At 35.4% G+C, this 13,311-nt stretch overlaps 1 protein-coding gene across 6 annotated transcripts in view; it reads right to left on the bottom strand.

Annotated features, from left to right (window-relative positions):
- Positions 1-13,311, bottom strand: part of LOC145686263 (mannan endo-1,4-beta-mannosidase-like) — a 506,707-nt gene that overhangs the window by 484,347 nt on the left and 9,049 nt on the right. For all 6 annotated transcript variants that reach the window (XM_081759386.1, XM_081759388.1, XM_081759387.1 and 3 more), the window contains exon 2: positions 1,107-1,381. In XM_081759386.1, the coding sequence (XP_081615512.1) occupies positions 1,107-1,249 (143 nt within the window). In that variant the 5' untranslated portion in view covers positions 1,250-1,381. The remainder of the gene's footprint in view (positions 1-1,106; positions 1,382-13,311) is intronic.

Raw genomic sequence — 13,311 nt, 5'->3', positions numbered from 1 at the left:
AGGTTTTTTTACAATAAACATTTTCGATGCAAATTTTTAATTTATGTAGACGTTATTATTTTATCCAAAATATGTTTTTGTCTGCAACTGAAGTACCATGACGATCGAATAGATGCATTGCAAAGTAGAGCTAAACGCATTAAAAATATCCAACAACTACATTTAATATAGGCTACATACACTCATTTCAGAATCTGAAGAAAAAAAATCGCGTAAACGTTGGAATGGAAATTAATTTGGGGAAACAGAAAGGTATTATCTGTCGTCGTTAACAGTTCATTTGCTGTCAATTTAGAGGCTCCCATTTAGTATGCTGGTCCTCAAATTAATTCGTAACACTTCGTTCCCACTTTTACCTACTACTGATTCAAAACTAACGTTCGGGACAGGGGAAAAAAATTCTTGAAAATATCCAATTACCAGGGCTCATGTAAGTTTTAGGATTTTCTTCGAGTTTATCATTTATTTATTTATTTTCTGAGGTTTGTTTGGGACAAATAGGTTAAAATGTGATTCATATGTGAAGATAACATCATTGTAATAAAAATCACAATTTTCTGTTCACTGTCAGTAGCTGGAACAGCCAAGATATATATTGCTGAACGAACACCTGCGGTGGTCTATCGTAAGAGTGAGCTCAACGCCCGTCCACTTATAGGAAGTTACACGAAATTGTTTTGGAGAAAAAGCTTCACCTACCTTTTGGATCAGATTTTGCGCCTATATGTATATCCTCATATCATATCAACGGAAATACCGCGCAATGTGGAGAATGTACGGCAAATACAGAGTACATTTCTCTCGAAATACGTAACCATTTCCCGGCTCGGTGTTCGAAAGTTAAGTTTACAGGTAGTAGACAGTTGTAGATTCGGTTAGTTACTATTCTGATGAATGATGACAGAATTCCAACTGTGTTCTTTTTAGTCTCTTCCTTGTGTATTTATTGGATGACAATATAATTAAATATATTCCAACTGTGTTCTTTTTAGTCTCTTCCTTGTGTATTTATTGGATGACAATATAATTAAATATATTATTCTACTACTCAAATCACTGGTTACTAGTAAAATAAAAGTTAGTTACCATACATCATAAATACTAACCTGATATTCTCGTCTTCCGTCTTTACGTCGTCTTCTGATTTAACATTCTTCAACTCTTGATCCAAAAGAGCAGTTTCTCCTTCGCAACTGGCTGACAAGGGATCTGTCGGGCCTGGTGGTCTTTCAGTCTTGATAGCAAGCATCTTCGTTTCCAAACTCTATATTGATTCACTAAACACGAAAATTATCTCAACTTGTAACAATTTCGTTCTTACGTTCTAATTATTCCTTTGCATTGACTTCTAAATTTATATTTTATTTCCACTTTTCTGAATCTGTAAGGAGAAAATAAGGAATAATCAAACAAAATAATCAACACAATCTTATGTAGCACATAAAATAGTTGCGCCTGGTCCTTCGGCTCCAGTACATTATAGGTTAAAATCAGTTTTAGTAAAGAGTTCTAGTTTATATTGAACCATTTTAGTTTGACCACCACCCAAATTGTGGTTACACCAATCTCAATATGATGACGGTCTTTGTCTTAATAATAAACAGCAAATCACGTTGATGTTCAATGTCATCACTAACAGTTTTTTTTTCTTTCCTTCTAGGAGAAACATCAAATAACGGTGAAGTATGTATCTTAATTATTTTAAATATGCCTAGCCTAACCTAATCAAATTTCATGTCTCTGCCTTTCTGACTTGGAGATATGGACATTTTACTATAATAAATGCCGCTCGTATTTCCTCTCTTCCTCGTCAAATTTCCAACAACATTTCCTTAGTAGTACACTTCTGGTCACAAAAAGTGTCAATGCCTTCCAGAGACTAAGCCCAAAAAAGTTGAACCTACATCCTTAAGTCCCTCGGATCTCCTTACAAGGGAAATCTATTTTCCTCCATTCTATTACAAAGCAATGTGCGTATTCTCTATGTAGAAAACTATCATTATATATATATATATAAACATAAAAGCAAAAACTAGCATACCATATGATACGAGATTAAAGCCCGTAGAAAATACACCAACAGAACAGTAACAGAAACCGCTAATAATCATGGGCTCTTGACTAATAGATTCGCGTGCTAATATTTATTTTTAACATAGGTTCGAATCCTCCTGACACAAAGCACGAAATTTATAAATATATATCACACTTATGTAATATAGTATATTAGAGCATATATATTAAACAAATCACAATTCCTTCTCTTGTTTCTTACGTTTACTTCGGCGTGGGAGATCCATATTCGATTCCCGGCGGGAGTTCATGTGGTTCGGACTCAACGTTAAACAATATGACCATGTCTTATAAACCTCTGAGTTGAAAGAGACTCTAAACTCCAATACAGCACAGTCTAATATTTACTCTTCAACAGAAAGCAACATATAAAAGATGTTCATTCTAGAAACTAATTATTTAGTATTTCGCGCAAACAATGGCGTCATTTCTGGAAGGCAGGTACGCAATTCCCCCCCCCCCAGAATTTCTTATGTATATACATTTTAAACGTATATTCATCATAGCGTATACTAATATACTAACGAAAAACCTGAGAGTCTTGGCCCCCTCCCCACAGTAAAACCTGAGATGACGCTACTGAAGGCAAGGGGGAATCACTGTGTAAAAAAATAAATGGTCGCTACATTTCATCAATACTAACAGAAATGTTCTTTCTGCGTACAGGAAGATCTAATAAATATAAAATCGGAAATTTGTTATCATTTTCCCCTTCAAATACGGATTTTTTTAAAATGCTAATCATGTATTTGTAATGAATAGATTGTGTACCCTAACACACACCTCCAACTTGAGTAAATACCAATATTTAGCACTTTCGAAATGAAGAAAGAGAAATCTGAATATTTTATAAATTTTCACCTTTTTTTACCCTAGAGAGAAGTTTCCGAAAAGCATTCCCTTACTTTTAATTACGAGTTTATATACCAAATTTTTTACACCTCCATCCTGAGCATATTTAGATTGATCATTTCCTAAATAAAGAAAAGGAAAATTGAATATTATAGAAATGAGTTACTTTTTATGCTTAGTAGTGTAATTTTTTAGAAACAATGAAGCACGTATTTCCTCATTTTTAATTACAAATTTATTTACCAAATTTCACCCCTCCATGTTAATCGAATCCTCAGATTCGCACTTTCAAAATAAAGAAGAGGAAATTAGGATGTAGAAATGACTGCCTTAGGAACAGAATCTTTTTGAAATGTTGAAACATTTATTTTCATTTAAAAGCCTATATGTCGAACTTCACACCTCCAGCTAGAGGTCTGCACGGGCTCGGGCCTACAAAACATATGTCACTTCGGGCCCGAGCCTAAATTTTTAAATATACAACCATATTTCTCGGGCCTTTTCTGGCTTAACTTTGTAAATATACTGTACGACGATATTTATTGGACAGTTCTTTCTGGAGAACATTTAAAGCACAACTGCAAAATTAAACCTCTAATTGCTGTAAATAAAAATACAATTTTGCGTTAATTATTGAGTTATTCGGGCTTATTTCAAGTTCATTTGATTATTGATGAGCTCGGGCCTAAATGCTGAAACATATTTCGGAATCGGGTCGGGTCTCACATTTAAATTCACGGGCCGGGCCGGGCCTGGGTTAAATATTCCGGCCCGTGCAGACCTCTACCTCCAACTTAAGCGAATATTTCAATTCGGTATTTCCTAATAATGAAAGAAATTTGAATATTAGAGAAACTATACCCCTTTTCTCCTTAGAAGTGAAGTTTCGAAAACGCAGATATACGTATTTCCTTGTTTGTAATGATGAATCTCTCGTTTCGGAGACGTTGAATGGTCTTTGCGCTCCTATAATTTATTACCATGCAATTATTTTTCCTATGAGCTATTTGAAGGATATAGTCTACTCCACTGACGTGTTTATTATTTTTATTTTAGATCATTACAACACTTCCCTGTAAAATTCACTGCATTGATTCAAATAACCAGGAAAGAATTGTTGCTCTATTTGAACTTCACAGGGACGGGACTTTAAATACTCATAAGATACGTCTAACGATTCTAGGAGTTCCGTGTAAGACGATTGGTTGGCGACGAGCAGAATTGATTAGGACTACGCTGAAAACCTTGTGGCACAAATGCGAATACATCGAACCGAGAATTTTTGTCAAGTTATTTTGATTAAAATGCGCATCCTAAGGGGAAGGAAAGGATTCAAAGTGTATACCAAAATAGAGTAATAAATGGGTCTACCAAGCGTTTCAGAAAATCCCGCTTATAAGGGGGAAAAGTTGAGTACTATCTTTCAAATATTTTGCATAAATATATTTTTCTCGTGCAAAGAACAGAGATTTCAGCTGATTTTCTATGTTGCTTTCTAGTTAAGAGTATATATTATACAGAAATGTAATCTAGTTTAGTAAATATTATATATACTGGCGACATTTCACAGCAATGATATATTTTATAATAATTTTTCGGTTGTTAGAACAAATTTTCTAGACCAAAAGTTCTTTCAGGCGACTGACAAGTATGTGAGCAAAAAACTAATGTAGCTATTTTGTTCTCGTTATAGTGAACTTTGTGCTTATTAATATATTTGTATATATATATATATATATATATATATATATATATATATATATATATATATATATATATATATCTGTATTCATTTCCTTTACATTATTTTATTGTTTACTAGTTTGCATTTCTATTTCCTTTTCTTAATATTATATTTATTTCTGTTGATGGTATGGATTCCAATGTCTTCTCGAAGCAACACTGACACTCTTCTTACTCGTTGTTATTTTGTCATTTCAAATATTCCACATAAATGTTCGATTTTGAAACAAATGGTACTCGTTATTTAAGAAGAAAAAAAAAAGAAAGAAAAGAAACTACCCCACCGGGGATCAAACCTAGATCTATTGCTTTGAAAGTGGGAACTCTAACACCTACACATGAGAAATATTGAGTTTATTACTAGTACATAATCGTTATACGTTGTAGAAATAGGCTGAAAAATTGTAAGTTTCAATTGAAGTCAAGTTACACGAGAAATGGATGCAATTAGGTAACTCTGTACGGAGCTTTTGAGTTGGCTGTAACTTTACACAAGATTATTATAGATTATCTATTATCAAGATTATTATTAACTTTATACAATATTATTATCTTAGTCCTCATTAGCTTCTATTACGGTTCTAAGTCGCCTTGTATGTAATCAACTAATCCTTGCATGTAAGCTGGTGAAATAATGATATCCTTATAAACTTCTGGACATAGAAAGTTAGTTTTCTTTTTTCTTTCTTTCTTTCTTTTTTCGTCTAAGTTCGAAAAAATACCCTAGGTCTTTACGTCCCTCAGATCTGTGCTTACAGGGAAATCTATTTTCCCTCCATTCTCCTACACAGTAGCATGGCCATTTGGAGAAAGCACAAAACCTACTGCCGTGATTGACAATTTCCAAAGATTTCACACGGTAGGGATGTACTGATACCACTTTTCCACCGATACCCGATACCAATACTTTTGAACACATTTCTTTTAGGTTCCAAAAAAAATATGTTTCCTCTAAATTTAATCCACCTCACATAAAATGAACTAAAAAGCAGCAAATACTTATATAGTGTAAACTTAATTCTCCCAATTTTTTAAAATCATCGATCACTTGTGTTCTTCTTATTATCCCTCGCTTTCCTTCCATGGCGGTACGAAGACAATAATTTCTTCGCAAGATGTGTCCAATCCAATTGGCTTTTCTACGAAGGATGGTGGCTAGAAGCGTCCTCTTCTCTCCTATCCGTTTCAAAACGTCTTCGTTTGTTACTCTTTCTGTCCATTTTATCTTCTCCATCTTCCTCCAACACCACATTTCGAAGTTCTCTAAATACTTATTCTGTAGCTTCCTAATGCCAAAGTCTCTAAGCCATAAAGTCCAGTGCTCCAAATGGGAGTTAAAAGAGGACGCTGAAAATCAAGAAACATGGAAGAAATATTTCCAGGTCCAAACTGAAAACTAAGAAGAAATACGAAAAAAGAAGAAGAAAAAACCCTCACTAGTCCCAGGACCTGCCAAAGGCAGAATATTTAATAATAATAATTGGACAGTATGGTTCAGAAACTTGGACATTACGGAAGTCAGAGAAGAAATATTTAGAGAGTGTCGAAATGGTGTTGGACGAAGATGGAGAAAATAAAATGACAAGATGTTTTAAAACGGATAGGAGAGGACGCTTTTAGACAGTATCCTTCGAGGAAGGCCAATTGGATTGGACATATCTTGCGAAGAAATTGTCTTTTTCGTAGCACCATAGAATGAAAGATGGAAGAAAACGAGGAATAGCACGAAGAACACGACTGAACGATGATCTGAAAAATAGAAGAAAACATTGGTAGTTAAAAGAGGAAGCTGAATATCGAGAAACGCGGAAGAAACATTTCCAGGCACAAAATTAAAATTAAAAAACAGCCCTCATTAGTCCCAGGACCTGCCAAAAAGCAGAATACTTAAATAATAATAATAATATTAATAATAATAATAATAATAATAATAATAATAATAATAATAATAATAATAACCTTAATTCTACGAGCCAGTGATTGATATTTAGAGTGATAATGTAGTTTGATAGTTACATTGCATTTACTAGTCTCTATTACATACATACAGTGGCGGCGATTGGACGTTAAAAGTGGGGGGAGAGCAAGACATGATCTGAATATGTGTATATCAATGTTAGTTTTCTTCATTGTTTTTAAAACTTTGTTTGACGAAAGGTTGTGCAATTAATAGGATACTATTTTTTCAGTTGAAATATTGTATATCTTATTTCATATTTTATTAATTTGCAAGAGCAACGCCTAGTTCTAGCCCTTTGTACTTTTTTTTTTATTTTAAGGCCTCCACATTCCCCTGCCGTTGCCAATTACTTCTGGACTTATTATAAGACAGTCGTAACTTTGCCTCTACCTTTATTTTCTCTCTCTATTTTTATTTTCGTGTATCTATCTCTTGTTTTTTCGGCTATTATTCCTCAGCAGATTGAGGTGAGGCATATTTTTCTAGCGTGGCATCTAATACTTTAAACCATGCCCTTTAATGTACCTATTTTTATTTTTTATTATTTTCATTTTCATTTTTATTATTATTATTATTATTATTATTATTATTATTCAAAAACGGACAAACCTGTTAGCCCTTTGTACTCTTAAACAACGAACATCTAAGAAGAGATATGATTCCTTGCCCCTGAACATTTTCAAAATTCTCTCTGGAAAATTGTGAGATTTGGCCAGTGGCCACCGGTCCCTATTTGGTACCAAAATGTTCACCATTCTCTTAGGTATTGATCAATACCAATATCATCTCTCTATGACCTACCGTTCCCAATATATTGGCCAAAAAATTCCGATTTCGGGAGATTTAAGGAGCCATATCTCGGGAACCGTACGTCATAGAGAGATAATATTGGTGTTGATCAATACCTAAGAGGATGGTGAACATTTTGTTAACAAATAGTAACCGGTGCCACTGATTATATACGGTGATAAGTGACGGTTCAATATATTTAATTCAACAGATCACCTGATAGGCAGGTTCCAAATATGTAAATGTATTAGCTATTGAATTTAATCAAATACATTTAATATACAAGTTCATATAAATTCCACAAAAATTAATTCTTTTTAAGTTCGTTCTGGCAATGCCCTTCGAGCATTCTCAACTGTTTCTTTCTTGTTTTCTGTTCAAAGAAAAAAGCCAACGAAAAGGGCTTTGCTACGTCTGTGAAAAAGGCGTTGTTGTGTCTGCTAATAAAAAAAAAGAAAAGAAAAGAAAAATTCTTTTCTTTCACTACCCATTTGTAACTGCGGAATATCATAAATGATGCAGGCAAAACAATGAAAAAGATAGAAGTTGATTCTTACTACTCTTTTTAATCAATATTCCTCACTATGAGCAAGAAGAAAATATGTTTTAGGAACTGTGGATTTTTGTGCAATTAAAGAATAACTTGTGAAAGACTTTTCTTGTTTTGCGAAATGTTCTCTCAATTAGTTTCAACGGGGCTGACTAACATATCGAACCCTTGTAAGAAGAAAAAGTACGCTGGAATTAACGCGCTCCAAAAGGTTAATTTTTGAGCCATTTTCTGTGGCAACTAAAACGCAATTCATGTCGCTTTCTTAACTCCACGAGAAGACAAATAACCAATACGTACTCACGCAACGGCAAATATTATATGGCACAATTTTTTCTATGAACCAGTAATACATACAAAAACTTTACATTTCCAAATGAATATAAATGAAGGGGTCACTTAAAAAAAGTGGGGGGGAAACTGTCCCTCCTGCCCCCCCCTAATCGAAGCCCTTGCAAACAGATACTACCGTTATTGTAGTTGTTAAAAAAAAATATGTGTAGTGAACCAGGCTGTGTATACCATAAAAAAAAGAGGGTTATTTAAGCGAAGTCGAAAACGATAAAACTATTTATTAACTTTAGAACTAATTGCCTTTAACCAGTAAGTAGAAGAAAATAATGACAAAGTAAGCGTCTTGTGGGTTTCTTCCATAGCATTGTCTTCTGAATAGAAACCTCTCTCTCGTTTGGGATTCAAATTACGGGTCTTCTATCCTCACCATGGGTGCCCGAAAAGAGAGGGCACGATGAGACACCCCTGGCTTAGGAAAATGTATATGTAATATAGTAAACCACGTATATTAAATACCACACGTAATATAGCAACCATAGTAGGGGCCCGCCCTAGAAAATTTTCTTCGGGCGCCCATGATCCTGACCGAGCATCTTTGGCTTTTCTTCACCAGTATTTTGCATGGAGGGACTAAAAATGTCAGTTGAGTACGAGTAGTGCAAATCAAAGGCGTACACATGCATAAAAAATCGATAGTACAATTGATAATAATTTTGATCAACTTTAAGTCTAATAGAAATCAATGAAATACAAGTGTTACTGTTAATACTAAACAAATTGGATACAGTTCGGAAAATGTATTGGTAAATATCGGTGTCCGTTTGCCGACACCGATACTCATAAAAGTGGCCGATATCACTGATACCAATATATCGGTACATCTCTACTACACGGAGCATCTTCCCAGCTTGCAGTCCTTGAAGGAGGGAAAGAATGTAAATAAAGGCGTTTATGAAGCTATGGGAACATTTTGTAACTTTTTTCTTTTTTTTTACAAATGTCGTTACGTAGGCTCTAAAAAGTCACTTCAGAACGAATGAAACAGACGGTTTTAGAGCTATAAACCTTGTAAACTTGGTTCCTGTTTTATCCGTCTGAATGGAAAGAGTGTAAAACTTAAAGATTTGAGCCTCCCCTTACTCACACACTGCTTTAGGCAAGCAGAGGTAGATGAGGAGGGTGTTCCGGATAGAACACCAGAAGCAAGTAGTTGATCGACACGTGTGTTTCTAAATGCATAAGTAAACAGGGCAAGAGTTTGTTATTAATTTGAACTTAAAATTTTTGTAAAGATTCCTAAGCCGCGAATAGTACAATCTAAGGTAAGAAATAGTTTAGGCACTGAAAAAAACTCCAAGTTAGTTTTTCTTTTTAAGCAACTTAAAAGTAAAGCATTTAAATATGCTGGTGTAGAAAAATTTGCATTGCACTGCACAATGAGTATATAGCGTCTTTTTAAATTATTGTTTATAAAATGAATAAATTTTTACAATCTTTTATTTTTACTATGTCATAATGAATATTAGTATCTTTTTATATACTGTTAATCAATGCCATCTTTTTGTATCGCTTCTGTGTGCAACCGTTTTGTCGCAAAAAATTCGAGAAATTGTAAAATTATCAAAAATCGCCATTTTCTCGAAAACACCATCTTTTAAAATTCTGAAATTTTGTCAGATGGTTCAACTTTACATGAATAATAAACATACCAAATACCATTCTCGACCAATGCTTCATGAATTAACTGCAGCCTTTTAAGGTTAGCGAAGTTTCGTTAACTTTGATGTCACAGTTAGCAACACTGTGAACAATAAAGTGCAATGATTTGATGATGTTTGTGGTTCACATTCATTAAATGAAGAATAAAAGGTTTTCTTGATTGTTTTTTTTTTCATTATTTTGATCAAAAAGGCTCTCTGAAATAGTAAAATGAGCCTCCCCTTACTCCTCCGTTTTCTTAAACCGAAATAATCTGAGGTGGAAATTACGATTACGTAACGCACAAATTTCAAGTTCACTTACTTCAAATGGTTTTCGGAAACAAAATTTTATGATTTTTTTTTTTTTATCTTTCACATGAACTAATCATTTGCTTGATTGGTGTCTTCTTCGCTAATAGCATGTAACCGTGCAGGTGCACCAATAGGTGTTGGCTCACTCACAATTCGTCCAGGAGTGGATCTAGGGGGAAGAAACTTTTTTATTTTATATATAAATAAAACCGATCTCAGAGTTTGGAGCTCGTAGCTCTAAGTAGCAGTATTACCCCCTCCCCCCTTCCAGAAGTCCGTCCTGGACCCGCCCCTGCGTAGCACATTGTCGATAGTCACAAATCACAAATGCATGTAACATGTGACAAAAGTTATGTAACAAAAGTTCCTTTTTGCAGATTTCTTAAATCTACACTTTGAATTGCAAAAGTTCGATTTTGGGGGAAGCATGACGTTAGTTCATGGTGACCCGTTACTGCCATAAAAACTTCGCCATTTTCCGAAAGCCAAAGAGGACTTCGTTGAACACCAGTTACCGGTCGCATACTTTCCCTTTTTTTCTTCCGGAGGTCGTCGAATTCAGTTCCAGGCAACAAAACGAGAGTAATACCCGGAGTTTGTACTTGCACTATACTCACGAATTCTTCTGCAGTTTTAGTGGGGGCGCGGTGGCTCAGTGGTAGAGCGTTCACCTCCGGTGCTTGGGGTCCCTGGTTCGATCCCAGATCGCGCCGTGTGGGCTTTGTGGTGGACAAATACCATGCTCGGGGTTTTCTCGGGGTTATCCCGTTTCCTCCCACTTTCTGCATTCCACCATTTCTCATAATCACAGTCTCCTTCAGCCTAACCGGGATAAGCGTGGGACGTAAACTTAAAGATTTCATTTCATTTTATTCTTCTGCGGTTTTAATACTGTGTATCTGTATTTGCCTAAGGTTATGCCGCGTTGCCACATTCTTTACACCTCCCCCCCCCCTTCCTCAATACCGTCGCAGAGACCCTTGCATGGCCGGTTTCACTGCAAAACCACTGCTTTATCGGACCTGTCTGCATCTCGAACATCTGAAAGCGTTTTTTAAAGTGGGATGCAGCACCAACAGAAATCACTGACACGGTTTGGAAAATTGTAGATATTTATTTTCTCGTATTCAAACCTTTTTTCTATAAAATATATTTTCGCTTTTCTTCGGGTATTTTTTACTCGAAGCCTTGCACAGTTGGAGAGTTTATTATTATTTTTATTTTAAATTAAAATTTTAGTAAACGCAAAATTTTAAGACAGTTTTATGTATATATATACGAGGGCTAGTCAAGAAAGACTTGGACTGATTTTTTTTTCTAGGCTAATTTATTATTACTCAGCAACAGGCACATGATCCTTTTCAAAGTAGTCCCCGCCCATTTGAATGCACTTTTTCATTCGAGTCTTCCAGTCCTCAAACACGTGTCGCAGGCCATTCTTTGAGAGGTCCTTCAAAACCGCCTCCGATGCCTTCAGAACCTCGGAATTATCGGAGAAGCGGCGTCCACGCAATCTGGATTTTAGGGCAGGGAATAGAAAAAAGTCGCACGGTGCGGTAGGCGTCTCCACCATCCTCAAACCTTTGCAACAGCTACCTGCAAGTCTCCACTCGAACGGCCTTCTGCTCTGGTGTCAGGAGTCGCGGAATCCATCGCGCACACACTCGGCTCATGTGGAGGTGGTCATGCAAAATTTTGAAGGCACTGCCATGAGATATGAGTAGTGCGGCTGCCAGATCGTCGATACTGATGCGGCGATCTTCTCTAACAATGACTGCTGCCGTGTTAATGTTCACCTCAGTAACAGCTGACGCTGATACACCTGGTCCACCAGCTTTCGTGACTGTCATTCGGCCCTCTTTAAACTCTTTGAACCACCAGAACACGGTACTTCGTGGCAGACCGTCATCTTTGTAGGCTGCTCTCAACATTCCTAGAGTTTCTGTTGCACTTTTCCCCAGGCGATAGCAGAACCGTATAGCTGCAAATTGTTCATCTCGTAATGACTCCATTTCTTCTACAGGCGACTTCTAGAGGCGGCGCAGAACATCACCTGCAATAAAAAGTCGTGGTTACCAAACATGCAATGATTCCTTAACAACATATTATATATATGCACAGCAAGACCCACCCTACTTGTATGCCAAACTATGAAGCTCCAGCGTTAACAGAACTGCCGGGAAAAAAATCAGTCCAAGTCTTTCTTGACTTGCCCTCGTATATATATATATATATATATATATATATATATATATATATATATATATATATATATATGTAGAAACTATAGAAATATTTATTTATTTATTTTGACTTATTTTACATGTCGAGGTTAAGGCTATATGTAGCCTTATCTACCACCTAAACATGACACACAATTGAAAAATCAAAGAATATAGCTAACAATAGCAAAAGAAAAAAAAATAGTTAGAAAGTAAAAAAAAACCACAAGAAACAGATTGTCACTTGAACACACACACACACACAAATATAATATAGTGCTACACGAAAGTACATACATGTTATAATATGTAATAAGTGTTGAGTTTCATATCTTTATGACAAGCTTCTCCTTTGGTTCTTCTGTCTCTGTGTCCATTCAACCCTGCTTCGATAACAATAAATTATAAACTGCTCTTTTAAAAGATGCTAAAGATTTTGACTCACGTACCGAGGTTGGCAAAGTATTCCAATCACGACACGTTGAAATTATATATGATTTGGAGGAATAAGTTGATCTATGAATAGGAATTGCATGTAATATGAAACTTGAGTTGAAGCACCCTACAGGTGTGAATCACAAACATTTAAGGGTTTGACGAACTTACATATGAAGGAAAAAAATATGTAATTACTAGACTTCGGATTTTAAGGCAAATGCCTATTTTGTTCCCTTTATAGGAAGTAAAAAATACTTCGGATCTTTACGAATCATGAGGAATTAAGCCTATTAAAACACTTTATAAGTGCCCTAAAAATGCCTAAAATGGAGTTTAGCGCCTATTTTGGCCGTTTTGGCCTAAAAATGCCTAAAACTG

Source organism: Thermobia domestica, chromosome 5, assembly GCF_964235325.1.
Source record: "Thermobia domestica chromosome 5, izTheDome1.hap1.1, whole genome shotgun sequence".
In the NCBI taxonomy this organism is placed as follows: domain Eukaryota; kingdom Metazoa; phylum Arthropoda; class Insecta; order Zygentoma; family Lepismatidae; genus Thermobia; species Thermobia domestica.
The sequence above is the reverse complement of the archived record's forward strand: the minus strand, read 5'-3'. Positions and strand labels throughout refer to the sequence as shown.